Genomic DNA, 17,884 nt, shown 5'->3' on the forward strand with positions numbered 1-17,884 from the left:
TTCAAGAATTAGCTTTAGCTCCCTCGGGAGATCAAATGGTCAATACTCCCAGTCCAAGTGTGGGTTGCATTACATACTTGGATACTTGGTGTGGCTCATCAGAACCTTGCTTTAGCCATCTAGCTAGGACACCCAAAAGCAGATGGTGGGAAGAGTACCCACAAGGCTTGCATAGTGCCTTGGTGTTTCGAAATGTCATCCTAAATTCAAGAATGTGGAAAAAAAGAGGAGTAGTCCTCTTGAGTGGTGACCAAGGATGTGGTCATGCGGCAAGGAAGTCCCAAAGGTTAATGGGATGTAGTGGTTGGGCCTTTGGGCCTTGACCTAAAGACAATGTTAGTGAACATAGTTGTGGATGAAGAAGGATTTAATAGGGATTGAAAAAGAGATATTGGGGAAGGGTGTTCCTCATGTCACTAAGGTGTGATCAAGGGATGACAACTTATAAACGGATGGCCTAGTTTTCAAGAGACAAAATTGTAATGTGGGTGGTCTTGGACTACCAATGTAACAACAATGAATGAGCACGGCCTTAATGTAATAAATTCATATATTGGTGGTACCTTTAGGTATTAGTTAAAGGATTAGACATGTGGAGCACTTGGACCAAGTGCAAAAGCTAAGTGGCATAGATTGCATTTATGGGGTTGGTAAGTCTTCAAGTCCGTAATAAAATTTATAGAGGTTGTGAGTGAAACTCTTTCAAGTGGTTAAAGGTGTGGTTAAGTGAGTCTTTTACACTTAAGTCCATTTTAGACTCTATCTTGGACCCATCTCAGACTCCATATCAGGTCCATCTCGAACCTATCTCGAACTCCATCTTAGGTCTATCTTGGACCCATTTCGGACTCCATCTCAAGTTTATCTCGAACTCCATCTTAAGTCCATCTCAGACCTATTTTGGACTCCATCTCAAGTCCATATCAGGTCCATTTTGGGTTTATATTAAACTCCATCTCAAGTCCATATTAGACTCCATCTTAGACTCGTTCTTGAACTTCCATGTGTCACAAGACTTGCCATGTATCAATCCTTCTTGTATCCCTTTTTAAAAATTCATTCATCAATTGCTTCGTGCTCATCTTTTGAGCACTTCGTTTGAAGTTTCACTCCCACTTTCAACTTTCCAAGACAAAGCCTTTGATCCAAATATATTATGTTTGTTAAATTTCTACTTCGACCACTACCATATGGCACCCTTTCTACTCTACTTTGGGGTTTAGGGATTTGTGTCTTACATGTAGTTAATTAGATATTATCACTATTGCTTATTAAAAAAATAATACAATTTTAAATAAAGGTAAAGTAAATTACTTTTCTATAAATTGAAATTATCTATAATATCAATTAAAGTATATTTTAAGAATGATTAAATTAATAAACTTAACAATAATAATGTTTAATTTTTCTATAGTTTATGGAACACCTGAAGTTTACTGGGGGAAAAATAATTCCTTGTCAGAACAAGAAATAGGAATGATTATTAATCATGGATTTAATAATTTATTAAGTAAAATTCATACAATAAATACAAGTTATCCAGTAAATTATGAAGATTTATTTGTGGTTAATTTAGGCTCTACAGGTTATGCGGTTGTGACTTTTTCTAGAATGGGAGGTAACCCACCTTATTGTGAATTGAGTCCATTTTCAAATAATATGAATACAATCCATGGTAATTCATTAAGAGCTACATTTAGAAGATTACTTAATTCATACGAAAATGCTTTAATTAAAGCACGTTCTGATGAATGTCAAATAACTTCTACACTTTATCAACTTGAATATAGTATAGTTTTTAAATATAATCACAACAGATACAAAAATAAAGATAATACCTATTCATTACATAGTACTAATAATTGTGATATGAGTAAAACATCTTTGAAAATTGGATTTAAAAATAATTTACTTTATACCAACCAATTTATAACATCTCCAAATGGGAAAAATATTTTACTGGTTGAGTCAAATTGTAAAGTTTCTTTATATTCTGGAAAATATTTATTATGGAGTAAAGGAAGTAAATATGATTATTTTGGACATTGTGTTTTTACTCTTCAAACAGATGGCAATATAGTATTATATTCTGAAAAAAATACTATTATGTGGTCTATTAATAAATATTGCATTAAATGTTTATCTATAACATTTTTAACTTTACAAAATGATTGCAATCTAGTTTCTTATGAAGTGAAAAGACCAAATAAAATTTGGTGGGCAACAAATACTTATAACCATGTCAATTGTATAAAATAAGAATTTTGTTACACAGCAAAGCTTGGTTTGCTTTCCTATTATGTTGAATAGTTAGAGAAAAAAACATTAAACAATAAAGATTCTTTTTGGATTATTTTATACTTAGTAATTGAATTCAAAATTTCTAGGACCTTCATATAAATTAAAATGATATAAATATTCATATTCATTTTCCAAAAACTTCCTTGAAGATTTTGACTATAGAACTTAAACACAGCCTTTTACTTCAGATTGGAAAGCTGATCGTAACTATGAGCAAATGAAGGTCCTAGAAAACTATGAGCACTTTACAAACTAACTATGAGTTTAGTTAGCTCATAAACTAACTATGAGCAAATGTTAGTCTTTTGCTCTAACATCTATGAGCATGCATGTACACAAGCAGAGACACACAATTTTCTCTAGGCAGAGAAATGATCCTAGCTCAAGTTCTTCTCCCAAGAGGTGAGCACATAAGTTTATAAAACTGCATTTAAAATTTTTGGTGTTCTAGTTTGCACTTGCCACTTGTCATGTTGGACAATGTGAAGAGGTATGGAGGACTTGATTCTCCACAGTGCCCAGCAAGGCCAGATCATTGAGAATATCAAATGAGTGTAAAGAAAGGTTTTTTTTTTGTTCTATCACTCTTTGCAATTTAAGGAAGGCTTCCGGATGGACGGGATAGGATGGAATATGCTTTACGTGCGTTCTCCTGGCGTGTAGCCATGGCGGGACTGTCTACGATGGACGCAAGTGTTTTGTGACAATGGTGGCGGATTATGGAGTTTGCCCTCACAGGGAGCACTATTGCGTGCTGGTCCTGGGACGAGCTGGGCATTTGGGCGATGTGGAGGAGCTTGTGTATAGCATGCAGTTTGAGCCGGATGTTGTGGAGTGGACGGTTTTGCTTGGAGGGTGTAGGATCCATAATGATCTTGCAAGGGGAGCTCGTGCGGCGCAAGGATTTCTCGCGCTGGATCCTGGGAACTCTTCTGCGTGCTTGCTGCTGGCCGATTTGTCTAGCAATTCATCGTCATCTGACGTGGATAACGAAACAAGAATGTGTGTTGCTGTTGGTTGAATCCAAGTGAAGGTCGATTGGCATAAGAATGGAGAAACTTTGCCCGAATCAAGCACAGCAGGCAGGTATGTGCTCAACACTCCTTGTTTGGGATCTTTGTCAAGCAAATGCTGGCATGAAGTTTATTTGCCAACAGCTATCTAAGCTGTTTTTTCTGAAAGCGTTTGTTGCATCTATCACATTGAATTTATGATTGGCAGCTACAAGCTTCATTATCCTTTTGGTTGTGCCATTGGAAATTCCATGACTGAATTCAAGTATCATGAACATGTGTTGTATTTAAAAATTTCAAACCTATGTAAAAGGGACTACATAGGAGTCATAATAAAAAAAACTCAAATAAAAAATTAAATCCCATACAAATTGTTTCCCAAGTCAGTTTTGATTTGTTGTTGTTGCATTCTCAGCTTTCAGTTAAGTTTATATGAGGAGATCAATAAAACTAAAATAAATTATTCAAACAATGTTAATTGATCAAAGGTTTTTTATTTTCTTTTATATATTTTTTAAAAAATACATTAAAAATTATATTTTTCAAAAAAACAATTAAAAAATAAAAACTAAAAATTTAAAAAATTAAAAAGTTAAAATTTATGAATGATCTCAACAACTCATAAAACAAAAAACCATGAAGTATAAACATTCACAATAATCTATTTTAGTGGGATCACTAAAAATTAAAAAATTGAAGAGAAAATTTTAATATTTTATTTATCAACCATTTAATATCAATCATAATAACGAGGCAATCACTACATACAAAAAGTAAATTTAAAATATGTGAATGCTACAGTTTAAATCCCAACCATATTACTTGTATTATATTGTGTTATTCTCAAAATTAAAAAAATAAAATCTTAATAAATAATTATTATTAAAGGTTAAGTTGAATAAAGAAGAGTACACTATAGTTCATCTAATAACAAAATCTCAATATATAATTAATCATAAAAGTTTTTTAGAAGATGTATATATCTTAGAAATATCAATAATAAAATGAGCATATAAAAAATTGAAAAAGTTAAATTATATATTTGGAAAATAAATATATATTTTAAGTGCAATTACAAAGTGATTAAAAAATTAATTTAAACCTAGCATATAATTTTTTATCCAAGAATATTCTCAATACTTTTAAAACTTTTTTATGAGGTTTAAACTTATTTTTAAAATAAAAATAAATGCAAAATTTTACCATATAGTTTATTTTCATTAATAACATTTTATAATTTTAGTTCTTTTAAAGATGGATACATCTAAGCAATATCAATAATAACATGAGCATATAAAAATTATTAAAAAGATAATTTATATCTTTAGAAAATAAAAAATACATTTTCAGTGAAATTACACATATAAAAAGTGATTAAAAAAGTAATTTAAACCTATCATTATAGTTTTTATCCAAGAATATTTTAAATACATTTTATACTTTATTTGTGAGTTTTAAATTTATTTTTAAAAACAAAATAGTTGATTATCATTAATAAAATTTTAAAATTTTAATCATTTATTGAAGTTTTTTCTATTGTAGTATATAATTCTTCCTTATAAAAAAAAGTTAGTTGAAGAGGTAACGACATGATTGTAACCATCATAATGCCTTTTAAGTCAAGGAATTATTTTTATAAAAGCTTTTATACTCATAAAACACTGTAAAGAACCTAAATATAAAAAAGATTATAAAATAAAAAACTATTGGACTATAACAATATTAATTAATTAATTAAATTAAATTGAAAAGTACAAAAATTAATAGTTCAATTGTGTAAATTTATATGTAAAATGTTAAAGTGCTATTATTGTGAAATATCAAATTAAACTCTATCTCTTTCATATTTCCTTAGAACTATAATAAATTTTAAAGTCTTCAAGGTTGGTTTAGTGGTATAGATTTTGCTTAGGGTGCAAGAGTTCTCATAATGTCCCTTTTTCTTGCTTTTATTATATTGTAAATTTGAAAAGAGGAGGCTTCTTTGGTGAATAGAAAGTTGTAAAAAAAAATTGCAAACTAGAGTGCCCACACGCAAATCACAAATGCAACTTTGCCCCGCACACCACCGCCATCGCCAGCTCTACCTTCTTCCATAACGCCACTGCATCGTCGACCCAATCGCCGGTGCCTCCTCCTGGGCTTCCTCTCAATCGTCCTCACATCCAAAACCTCCACATCAATCGATTTGAGGTCATCTTTTCCTCTTCTTCCTCCTTTCTTTCTGGATCTTGATCCCTCGATCTTCTAGACGCCTCCTGCTCCTCGCCAGGGCCCTTCATAGCCCTAAACTTTAAGTTATTTTTGAAAGATTAAGGCAATCACAGCTGCCCGTTTTGCAGGAATCACGAGCACGAGACAGGCTACAACGCATTCCCTGCTGTGGATTCTTCGCTGTCGCCGTCGTGCACGATCAATGAGGATTGTCATCGAAGCCGGCGCTCTGGATTTGGATCGCATGAGGTGGTCGTGAAGACGCCGGAGCATGGAATCCAATTCGCGGAGCTTCCTATCGACCAGGTAGAGCGAGTGCTTAAGGCGTTCATCACAACAACTTGAGTGTCATCACTGTCGAGCTTCAATGTTTCCCACAACAACTTGAGTGGTCCAATTCCAAGTTCCGGCAATCTCAACACTCGGTTTGTGGAGGCGGCATTTGGTGGCAACCCATTACTGTGTGGAGCTCCACTGCCACCTTGCTCACTACCCAGGAGCCCAAACGAGATCATTGTGGAGAGGTTGATTTCTATGCGGCAGGGGTCATTGGTTTTTACATTTCACTTGTCTGTGTGCTGTTCACAAGCATTGGTATGCTCCTGGAAAGCTTCATAAAAAAAATCTCTATCGATTCATGTTAAGAGCATCGACGTCGAGAGTAAATATCAAATAGAAGGAAAGATGAAATGAAAGACGATGGTGTGATGAATGAAGGCACTGGCGGAGCTCATCAGGGAATGCAAGAGCGTCGCTGAGACACGAGGTTTCCACCGCCACATTGTCTCCACCGACTTGACGAGCTGCGCCCATGGCGTCTACCTCTCCAACCTCCTCATCGACGCATTCGGGCGATGCTCCAGCGTCCAGGACTCCTGCATCGTCTTCCACTCCCTCCGCACTCGGAACTTCTTCTCCTGGCGATCGCTCCTCGCGGCCTGCCTCCACAACAGCCTCCTCGCCGAGGCGGCACAGATCCTCGCGAAGGCGCCGCAGATGGACGTTGTCGGGGGCACTTCGATGGTGGGAGCGTACGCGCAGAGCGGCGATCTCGACGCAGCCAAGGCGGCGTTTGATCGCATGCCCTGCCCGAATTGTATCACCTGGACGGCGCTTCTCTCGGGATATGCCAGGAACGGGCATCTGGATCGAGCAAAGATGATCTTCGACGCGATGCCAATGTGGCACTTGGGCTCCTCGAATTCGATGCTGGCTGGATTTGCGAGAGTCGGCCTTGAGGCTGAAGCCGAAGACATCTTCTCACAAATGCAAGAGCGGGATGTTTCTTCCTGGACTAGCATGTTCGTAGCATTTGCCCAAAATGGGCATTTTTCAAAGGCGAGTTTTGTGTCCAGCGTGATGCCGCTCTGGGACGCCGTTTGCTGGACGACAATGCTCGAGGCATACGGCGGCGGCTGCGTCGCGGAGGCCAAGAAACTCTTCGACGCGATGCGCGATCGCAGTGTCGTGTCGTGGACAATCTTGCAGGTTGGCTACGACCACGGGGGCCAGCTGCGGGAATCACAGCGTGTTTTCGATCGAATGCCGCTCCGGGACCTCGTTGCCTGGACAGCAATCCTGAGAGCCTACTGCGAGCGGGGACTCATCGACGAGGCTCTCGTTTTCTTTGACTCCATGCCGATGAGGAACATCGTTGCGTGGTATGCCCTTCTCTCGGCAGCTTGCCAAGTTGGAAGCTCGGATCAAACGAGACGAGTCTTCGATTTGATGCCTGGTTGGAACAAAGATGTCTACACGGCAATACTGGGCGAGAATTCCATCAACGAGAGCATCGACAACACGAAACTCTGGTTTGATCGCATGCCCTCTCGCGACGTAGCTGCGTGGACCACTCTTCTCGGTGCATATGCCGCGAAAGGGTATCTTGACCAGACAAGGAATCTCTTCCACAAGATGCCCTGCCACGACACGGCGTCCTGGAACGCCATGGTCAACACCTCCGGGAGCTACGGCAGCGTTGACGAGTCAAAGTCAATCTTTGATTCCTCGCGGGAGCGTGACGTGGTGTCCTGGGCCAGCATCCTCGTCGCATATGCCCAGAACGGGCATATGGTGCAAGCGTTGGCCACATACGAGCGCATGCCGTACCGCAACTTGGCCACCTACGGTGCCGTACTAACCGGCTACAGCAGGCACGCCCGTCTCACGGATGTGAAACACGTGTACGATGGGATGCCCTGCCACGATGCCCCCACGCGGAGTATAATGCTGGGAGCGCTCGCCCAGGACGGGGAGCTCGCGAGTTCGCTGGAGCTCTTCCGGGAGATCTCCCTGGACGGGATAGATCCGGATGGAATATGCTTTACGTGCGTTCTCCTGGCGTGTAGCCATGGCGGGACTGTTTACGATGGACGCGCGTGTTTTGTGACAATGGTGGCGGACTATGGAGTTTGCCCTCACAGGGAGCACTATTGCGCGCTGGTTGATCTCCTCGGACGAGCTGGGCATTTGGGCGATGCGGAGGAGCTTGTGTATAGCATGCCGTTTGAGCCGGATGTTGTGGAGTGGACGGCTTTGCTTGGAGGGTGTAGGATCCACAATGATCTTGCGAGGGGAGCTCGTGCGGCGCAAGGAGTTCTGGCGCTGGATCCTGGGAACTCTGCTGCGTGCTCGCTGCTGGCCGATTTGTCTAGCACTTCATTGTCATCCTCTAAAGTTGACATGGATAACGAAACAAGAATGTGTGTTGCTGTTGGTTGATTTGGGACTAATTTGATGGCATAAGAATGGAGAAACTTTGCCTGAATTAATCATAGCTTTTGAATACCATATGTGAGCTCATGTTCTATCTATTTCGGTCATCGGACATCTAAGCGGGTAAGTTTCTTGTTACGCGATTGCCTGACGATTGAAGAGCAGAAGAAGCAGAAGCAAGGGCGGCAGGAGTGGAGAATGGCAAGGAGGGCTCGCTCTCGGTCGCCATCAGAAGCTGCATTGATATGGAGCAAGAAATGATCGTCGGTTTATCTTAATAGGTTTCAAGCCGCTGATCAATTCTGTACAAGGACACTGAAATGCAGCTTGTCATCGGGAAGAGCCAAGTACGGGACGGTGATTGCAACCGCAGACTGGCCTGTTGAGAAGAGGTTTGTTTCTTTTCGAATTTCGCTGGCGCCCCATCTAGTTGCAGATAACGATGAAAAGAAGGCTTAGTTGCAGGAGGTCGTCCAAGTTCAATATCATCTTCAAAACTAGCTTGCTTGACAAAGATCCCAAGCATGGAATAACTTTGGCGAGAATATATAATAGAATGAGTAGCAGCTAGATGAGTTGTTTTTTTAAAAGGCGTTTGTTGCAACTATCTCCTTGAATTTACGATTGGCAATGCGTACGTTGCTGCAAGCACCGGAAGGCATCTACGAGCTTGCTTCACTCATTCCAATGGCGTCTCGGGAATAGGCAGCAGAAGCGGCAAGCTTATCACTCATGCTCCAATTTTCTAGAGTGAAATGGGCTGGATATGCGTAAGTGGGAGAGATTTAACTATTTTACAAGAAAACAAACTATTCGTACAAATTTAATAAATTTATAAAAGATGACAAAACATCAAAAAAGTTTTATTCATGGTCAAAAAAGTTTTAGACGATAATAATTTAAAAGGTAGCTTATAAGCCATGTGGTAAAAAAGTTTCCAAAGACCTATTAATATACTCAACATCTGATAAGAAAGTAATAAAATAAATATACTAACCATCATATGTTCAACACACTAACATAGAGCCATTTACCACTGATGACACCATTCACCAAACATAAGATGATCAAAGACTTATTTGATGCTTTAGGAGTTCCCCACTGAAATTCAAAACATTATCTTTTTCTTGAAATATAGAGTGTATCGTACCCAAATGAGATAGCTATGGCAAGTGCAGAAATTTGCTAAAGATCATACATAGTAAACAGGATGAAAGCAATAGCTACTCCACCCAAATAAGTTTCCACGACCAGATTCTTCTTCCCAATGCAAGAGATAAATGCACAAGAGAGACTGACAGGTCTCCCAGTGCAATCCCGCAAGGAATGGGGTATGTTTCAATATAACCATACCCCCGTTGATTGGGATCATGAAGGTTACACTGCAAGGTCTGAAAGAAGCAATTACAACATTAGAAAGAGCACAATGGCTTACTCTTGGAATGATGCGATCGCTGGAGCCAAAAGACCGAGTTCAAGAAGCCTTAAGTATGTTTAAAACCTACCCTAAACTCAAAAGAACCCTGCTGTTATCGTTGTGCTGCAGTCCAGGAACAAACTCTTCGTACGCTGAACAAAGATTCCTTCTGAGAGTGAGGAACAGTCAAGACAACTAACCTTTCTGCGATTTAACTCCAGTATGCACGATTCTTTGATCGATAAGACAGTGATTCTTTGATCTAGAAGGCCATCGTATGTCGCTACCAACACGAGGATTCTGCTATGGTCTCGTTCGTTCCCTATCAAATGGAAGAGAAAAGGAGATCGACAGAGAAATAAATCGTCCACGTTCTTCATTCCATGACAATGTAAAAATCTTACCAGATAGTTTATAGAATCGCTCAGTGTCATTTGTCACTGCGAGTTTTAGAATAGAAAACCATGTACACGAGGATTGTGAGAAGCCGTCAAAAAACTAAGAGCAAAGGTCAAGAGAATGGAAGAACGCAGAGCGAGCAAGCTCTTAATGCAATGCGAACAATGCTAGAGCTTACCTCAATTGAGAGAGCACAGTGAGCATGAAAGTCACGAACCTGTAAGAGTCTGTGCGAATGGAACCATCGAAGAAGAAACTGTTCGATTGATTTATTTACCTCTCTTACAATCCGAGAAAAATTGTCAAGCATTGCTTGAATGATAAGAAAAATCCGCACCTGAAACGAAGAATCACCAGCTGTTAGAGATACTGTTCTAGCGAGAAACTCTTAACCATGTACCAGATCATTTGAGGACGCACTCCCTCAAAGTTTGAGCGGCTTTCTCCGGAGCCACCGTGTTGATGGTCCAACCAGTGGCAAGCTCAAAGCCTCCCAGCACTCCCAGTCGAGGGAGGATTGCAATGTACCAGCGGAAATACTCCGTCTTGGTTTCCTTGCAGAAAGGATTGTTGTAAAGCACGTAGTCGTATGGAGCGCCTGGAAATTGCTGCACTATTTTTTTCAATGTTAGATGAAGTAATCTCCCCAAATCCCCGATCTATACACGAGAATGCATGCGTTAGTGGAGAGTAAACCAAAAGAAAGAAAGAAGAATCATCACCTTGGAATCGCTCGTCTTCTCAAAGTTGGAACTATGGTTGATGGGAATAATCCACGTCTCGAACGGGAAGCGAGCTTCAAAGGGCGCCACCAAAACGATGACTGATGACTGATCGATCAACCTTGAGCGATCTCGAAGATCGGCTTTCACGACCTCCTCATGTCATCCAAGTCCAGCGCGCGACAGCGGCAGCGAAGAATCCACAGCAGGAACGGACGCTCCAATCCAGCGCTCGCTCTCCCGGAATGCGAATGTCTCGTCCCCTCGTGATTCCTGCAAAACGGGCAGCTGTGATTGCCGCCGCACCACTGTGATTGGACGAATCGTGTGGCCGATTGCCGCGAGCAGAGGAGAGGATCACCCATCGCGGCTCTGCTGGAGCTCCGCCATTTGCCCTAATAATTTCAAGTTTAGGGCTATGAAGGGGCGGGAAAATTCCCCCGCGAGGATGGCGAGGAGCGCGTCCAGGAGAAGCAAGCGTCGCGATTCAAGCGAGGGCAAGGGCGGATCGAAATCCCCAAGGAAAAGTGGAAGAAGAGGAAGAAGAGAAAGAGATGATCTCAAATCAATCGATGTGGAGGTTCTGGGCGTGAAGAAGATCGAGAGGAAGCGCAAGAGGAGCCGCCGCCGCCGTCAGCGGCGTGGGGATGGAGGTGGCCGCGATTGGGGCGACGATGCGGTGGCGTTTTGGAAGAAGGTAGGGGCGGCGGTGGCGTCGGCTATGGCGGCGGCGTGCGTGTTTGTGGCGGGCAAAGTTGCATTCGTGATTTGCGTGTGGGCACTCTATGGGGCGTGTGTGATCCTTTCTTACAACTTTCTTCTTCGGTGGCAAGTCATTGCTTGGGCGTGGCGCCAAAGAAGCCTTCTCTTCTAAAAGAAATAAGATAATGGGGCATTCCGAGAATTGAACTCGGGACCTCTCGCACCCTAAGCGAGAATCATACCACTAGACCATTTCTTAAAATACACTCTGTATACGTCATTTCCGAATTTAGGGTTTGTTATTCATTCTTTTCTCTGCCAGATTCCTTCAGTATTGTTGAGCTTGATATTTTCTCCAGGACCAAATTCCATCCTCTTGTGGCTTTATGGTTTCAATGAGTATGAATCCCTTATGGAATTTACACTCAACCTCGAAGGAATTTTGGTGGCTGTGGGGGTTTCCTCGATCCAAATGCCCGTTCCTGGCATATCCCGAGAGAAGAGCCGTCCAGGTGATACAATTCGGGCAGGGCATGCGATCGAACCCCGCCTTGGCTGCGTCGGGATCGCCGCTCTGCGCGTGCGCTCCCACCATCGAAGCGCCGCCGACGACGTCCATCTGCGGCGTCTTTGCGAGGATCTGTGCCGCCTCGGCGAGGAGGCTGTCGTGGAGGCAGGCCGCGAGGAGCGATCGCCAGGAGAAGAAGTTTCGCGGGCGCAGGGAGTGGAAGACGATGCAGGAGTCCTGGACGCTGGAGCATCGCCCGAATGCGTCGATGAGGAGGTTGGAGAGGTAGACGCCATGAGCGCAGCTCGTCAAGTCGGTGGAGACAATGTGGCGGTGGAATTCTCGTGCCTCAGCGACGCTCTTGCATTCCCTGATGAGCTCCGCCAGTGCCTTCATTCATCACACCATCGTCTTTCATTTCATCTTTAGTTTGGAACTCATACCACTCTCGATCTTCTAAGATGAATCGAAAGAGATTTGTACAGAACTGACCTTATGAAGTTTTCCAGGAGCACCCCAATCCTTGTGAAGAGCACACAACTCAGTGAAATAGAAAAACCAGTGGCCACTGCCGCATAGAAAGCAATATTCTCTGCGATGATTTGGTCCCATGAAGAACTTACATTGATAACCGGGCTCCTGGGCGATAGACTTGAGCTTGGGACGTGACAAGGTGGCAGTGGTGCTCCGCACAGTAGAGGGTTACCATCAAATGCCGCCTCCACAAACCGAGTGTTGAGGTTTCCGGAACTTGGAATTCGACCACTCAAGTTGTTGTGGGAAATATTGAAGCTTGACAACGATGAGATCTCGCCGAGGGCTGGAGGTATACTTCCAGACAAGGCATTGCTGGACAAGTCGAGTGATTCGAGGGATTTGAGACCGGATAGCTCCCGAGGGATCTGCCCATCGAACTTGTTGAAGGAGAGATTCAAGTGCATGAGACCTTGGAGGTGGTCGAATGGTGGGATGTGCCCTCGAAGCAAGTTGCTGGAGACGTCAAACATGGTGAAAGAATCGCTCAGCTTCTGGTACGTGGATCGACGCCCCTTGACATTCACGTTGAAGTCGAAAGGCTTATCATATGCGGTGAAGTCGTCCGCTTCAGTGCCAGAGTTGTCCCCAAGGTTGAGAAAGCTGTACCATCCAATGCTCCAATTCGACACTGACCTGAACGCCGTCAGGTTGATCAACGATGTGGTGGAGAGCTCCCCTGAGAACTTGTTGCTGGACAGATCGATCACCCTGGCATTGCTGATGTTGCCTATACACTTTGGTATCGTTCCGGACAGCTGGTTGGAAGAGAGGAGGAGAACTTTCAAGCAGTGCCAGGTGCAAAATATCTCTGGAAATGTGCCAGAGAAGTTATTATAACTCAGATCCAGGAGCAAGAGACCAGAGTTGCAGTAGACATACTTTGTGTCAATAGGTGACCTTTCCATTGAGTCGAGCCTGCCCGGGAAAGAATAGAAACTTCTCGGGATAAGACCGCTGAATTGGTTTCCAGAGAGTTGAAGGGAGTTAAGATTTCCGAGCCCGCTGAAGTTCAAGGATATCTCTCCAGCCATGAGGTTTCGCTCAACATTGAGAATATGAAGGTGCATACAAGTCCCAAGAGATTCTGGGAACGTACCGGTTAGACGATTGTAAGAGAGATCCAATATCTGCAGCCAGAAGCAGTTGTTGTTTGGAGCTGGAATCTCTCCCGAGAGCATGTTGTTGGAGAGGTCGAGAATCACTGCATCAGAGTATCTTGCCGGGATTGTCCCTGAGAGAGAGTTGTATGATAGATCTAGATAGTTGACGGTCCAGTTATCAGGTATAGATCCAGTGAATCTGTTGTGGGAAAGATCAAGGTGACGAATAATTTGTGGCTTGCATGACAAGTTGCCATTCATCTTGTTGGAGCGAAGGCTCAATCTGATGACCATACTAGACGTGTTGCAGAAGGAACTTGGAATACTTCCCTCGAGAGAATTGTCGCTCAGCAGCAGGTGCCGGATTGGGCCAGAGTCGCAAAACGCCAGGCTTGCGGGGATTGCACCCGACAGATGGTTCGCATAAAGATACACATAGAAGAGCTTCGAGCAGTTCCCAAGGCTCGAAGGAATTTCACCAAAGAAGTTGTTCTCATGGAGATCTAGGCCTTTTAGGGACGAAAGATGGCCGATCTGATTGGTGATCCTGCCCGTCAAGTTCATGCCAGGAAGTTCTAGAGCCGTGACATAGGCACCGGATTCGTCACATAATACGCCTCTCCAGCTGCAGAACAGGGTCGAATTCTCGGCATTCCAATCGGGCAAAAGGGATGCTCCATTGATGATGTTCTTCTTGAAATCGAGAAGAACTTCAACCTCTGTTACAGCCCGGAGGCAATGAACTAATGCGCAGAGGAAAAACAGCAAAAGCATGGGCGCCATATCCAAAAGCTTGGCTGAATTGAAGCATTATTGGTGGAGTTTTGGCCGTGCACGGACGTGGGTCAATAAAGTTTGAAAATTCGTCAAAGAATCACGTGGTCAAGTCATTCTTGCTGACAAAACGAATATATTGACCTAATAGCATATTCTCTTTTGGGAATGTTCTTCTCAAATGGTCCTGCGAGGGCCGGCGTACGTGTGCCTCCCGTGCGCGATCCAGTAGGCGATCCCCGCGACGAGCGTCCCCGCCAGCGATAGCGCCGTGTAATTGAAGGTCGCGAGCCGGATGGGCAGCGTAGGCGGCAGGCAGAAGAGCAGCGTGATCACCATTCCCCACATCGCTCCCACGCCTCCCAGGTATGCTCCCCAGCCGCGCAGCGAGAAGGGGCCGGGAGGAAGATCCCTCTTCCTCACCAGGTGCTTGCAAATCAACACGATCGTGTAGGGGATGAAGGCTGTGACTGTGGACATGGCGGCGATTGCCGTGAATGCTACCTCGCTTCCCAGGGATGGGAGCGTGGCGGCGAAGGCAGCGATCACGGTGGCGATGGTGGCATTGACAGGGATTTTCTCGCGAGCGGTCAGTTTGGTTAGAGTGGCGTGGAATGGAAGTCCCAGGTCTCTGGCCATGGCGTACACCTATAGATGGAGAGATGGATCACTTACTTGGATTGCTAGAGGAACGTCCAGGACAGGGAAAAGAAGGTGGTGGTGGAGGAGAAAACTTACGCATCTTGCTGTGAGCGTCACGTTGATGATGTTGGCGAAGAACAGTGACCCCGCTGCTAGGCCTGTGAAGATCACTGCTCCCAGAGTGCCGTGGTTGTATCGAGCTTGGAAGCAGTCATAGAAGAGCTGGATGCCGCCGGATGCATTGCCTCCTCCTGTGGAAAGCTTGGAAGATCAAGGAAAGTTGGGAGGAGAAAACTTCAGTTGCTGCGAGAACTTTACCGGTTGCTGTGTCCTCCGAGAGAAGGTCGTCCGGATTTACGATGCAGAAAGTCATGACCAAGAGTAGCATCAAGTCGACTCCCGCTGTGGCGTAGACGCTCCTCACCATCGCTCTTGGCCCAGCGATTGCCGCAGTTTTCACTTCCTCGACGATGTGCGATCCGACATCAAATCCCGTGAGAATCGCCTGCGAAGAAAGAAGAAAGAACTCTACCCGGATTCAGAAGTTCTGGATCATCCTACCTGCAAGTAAGGAAGGCCGAGCGCTACCACCATGGACTTGCTGTGGATCCCCTGGCCTGGAGCGTTGACAAACTTCGTAAAGACGAACTGGAAGCTCTGGAACTTGGGAGTTATGCTGATGAGCGTCACCGCGACAACGAGAGTGGAGACTAGCTGAAACCAGGCTCCAACGCAGCTCAAGTATCCCAGCCACTTCGAACTCACCACCGACACTCCGAGATGGATCACGAAAAATCCAGCCGTGACAAGCACCACCTTAAGAGAAAAATTCAGAGGTACTTTCTCGTCTTCCATAACTCTTGGTTTTTGACAACTTGCCTGATAATTCGACAGGGTGAATCCTCCCTTCTGCGCTCCTCCAGTACTGAGAAGCACCATCGACTGGACATACTTCCCGAGAAGGTACTCATTTAGCGCGGTTCCACACACAGCTCCGAGAGTGTAGATCCAGCCGACTCCCCACGACAGCCAGTGCGCTTTCTTATCAGGCATGAGCTGCGCCACCCAGTAATAAACACTCCCCAGCGCCGGAAAGATGGAGTAGACCTCGGCGATGGCGAGAACGATGCAAAGGCTGGCGAGAGTGGCGACGATCATCCCCCAGAAGATGGCAACCGGACCACCGTAGCAGTACATGTAGCCGTAGTAACCCGTGACGAATCCCAGCGGCGCAGTGTAAGTGAAAGTGTAAGCAAACTGCTGGAGTGGACTGATAACTCGGTGGTATTCCTGCTTGTAGCCCAGCTCGTTGAGACGCTTCTCGTCGGCATCGATCTCTATCGCTTCTTCTTCTGCGACTGGAACGATTCGGGCGCTCCCGCTTCGTTCCAAGCTACTATCCATGGATTGAGTGAGTGTTCTTCGTTTTTCCTTTTTCTTGTATTGGTTGTGCGCTGATAAATTTGTGAAAAGTGTGATTCTCTGCTAAGAGTAACTGGACAAAACAATGTGTAACCGTGCTAGTGGTTTGAGACGTATGTAGTGAAGATCTCGCCGCCTATTCTAGCTAGGACAGAGGCCATTGACAAAAAGATTGAAATAATAATAGAGTGAACATCTTATACATATACAGTGGACGATTGAAGAATAAATGACAAGACTGGCGATCTGCCACTGAGCGACTTTAATGACAAGCATACGACAATCTTCGTTAAACCTACCTGAGAAAAGCTATGAGCTAAGGGCAACAAGTTTGGTGGACATGTTCTTGAAAATGCAGCACTGTCAGACATTCACAGTATTATGTTATTATTTTCCCTTTGTGAACTTATAAACCACTTGAGAGTCTATGCTCTTGCACACAGGAAATCAAAACATTGCATTACTTTTTCTATTTGTCTAAAGTACTGTCTAAGTTTCGTTCTCTTATTGTCCGATCAGACAAACACAAACACATGCAGTGTCATGTTAATTTTCATCCCTGAGCAAAGAATTAGAATCACTATATAGAAAGTACACTTAAGCTAAGCTCGGCCCTCAGCCTATCTTCCTCGTATTACCATCGCTGGATGTGACTCATCACCATCTTCTTTCTCGGCCAGCAGCGAGCAAGAATTTGAGCGGAACCTCGCATCCAAGCTCGATTATCTGCTAAGCTCTGAAAGTAGCTCTTGTTCTCCTGTCGTTGAGATAACCATCGAGCCACTGAAGTGCCCACAATATCATCTTAAAACACAAGCAACCTCTCAAGCCTGCAATTGCTCGGGAATTCCGCTAAAATGCTCTATGATTCCTTTACTATCTAAATCATACTTTTTAGTTTCTTGCCATCTGTTGCTATGCCTCTTAAGTACATTATTTGCAGATTGTTGAAAATGTGGCAGTGCAGAGGTGGCTCGTGATTTGTATGCTACTCCCCTCAAAAAGGTTAAGCAGAACAACACAGGACCTCCCAGACTTGTTGATGATGTAAGTGCCTTATTCCATAATATTTCATAAGGCAGTTTTACCATCTTCTGTAGCACTTGGTTCCATTCTCTAAGCCTTGTGGAGTGCCTTCGTCCACCCTTGAAGTTAAGCATTCAAGTTCTTCATTTTGCTGAGTTGTGTGCTCCTCATTCCCATATATAGTTATCTCTCCCAATTTAACCATTGCCCAAAGGCCAAATACCATAAGCTCTAGACTCTGATTTAAATCCCTTTTGAACTTGTCAATGTTTCTTTCTCCCTCTCTAAACAACAAAGCAACTGCAAGCTTATAGCTTCAATGAAATCTTACAAAAAAGGAATCAAGTAAGGCTTTCTTCCTTTGTATGAGATTGCTTCTAAAAGAACATTTC

The 17,884-nt window shown here is 43.7% G+C and overlaps 2 protein-coding genes across 2 annotated transcripts; one reads left to right on the plus strand and one right to left on the minus strand.

Annotated features, from left to right (window-relative positions):
* Positions 1 to 6,701: 6,701 nt before the first annotated feature.
* On the plus strand, positions 6,702 to 8,521 carry LOC112346353 (pentatricopeptide repeat-containing protein At4g02750-like). Its single transcript, XM_024675108.1, has 2 exons — positions 6,702 to 8,230; positions 8,404 to 8,521. Exons 1-2 carry the CDS (start codon positions 6,702 to 6,704, stop codon positions 8,519 to 8,521), a joined length of 1,647 nt encoding a protein of 548 aa, XP_024530876.1.
* A 3,907-nt stretch (positions 8,522 to 12,428) lies between these two features.
* On the minus strand, positions 12,429 to 14,411 carry LOC9633259 (LRR receptor-like serine/threonine-protein kinase FLS2). The gene has a single exon (XM_024675176.1). It carries the CDS (start codon positions 14,409 to 14,411, stop codon positions 12,429 to 12,431), a length of 1,983 nt encoding a protein of 660 aa, XP_024530944.1.
* Positions 14,412 to 17,884: the final 3,473 nt, after the last annotated feature.

The sequence above is a fragment of the Selaginella moellendorffii genome, unplaced genomic scaffold, assembly GCF_000143415.4.
Source record: "Selaginella moellendorffii unplaced genomic scaffold, v1.0 SELMOscaffold_0, whole genome shotgun sequence".
NCBI classification, from domain to species: Eukaryota; Viridiplantae; Streptophyta; class Lycopodiopsida; order Selaginellales; family Selaginellaceae; genus Selaginella; species Selaginella moellendorffii.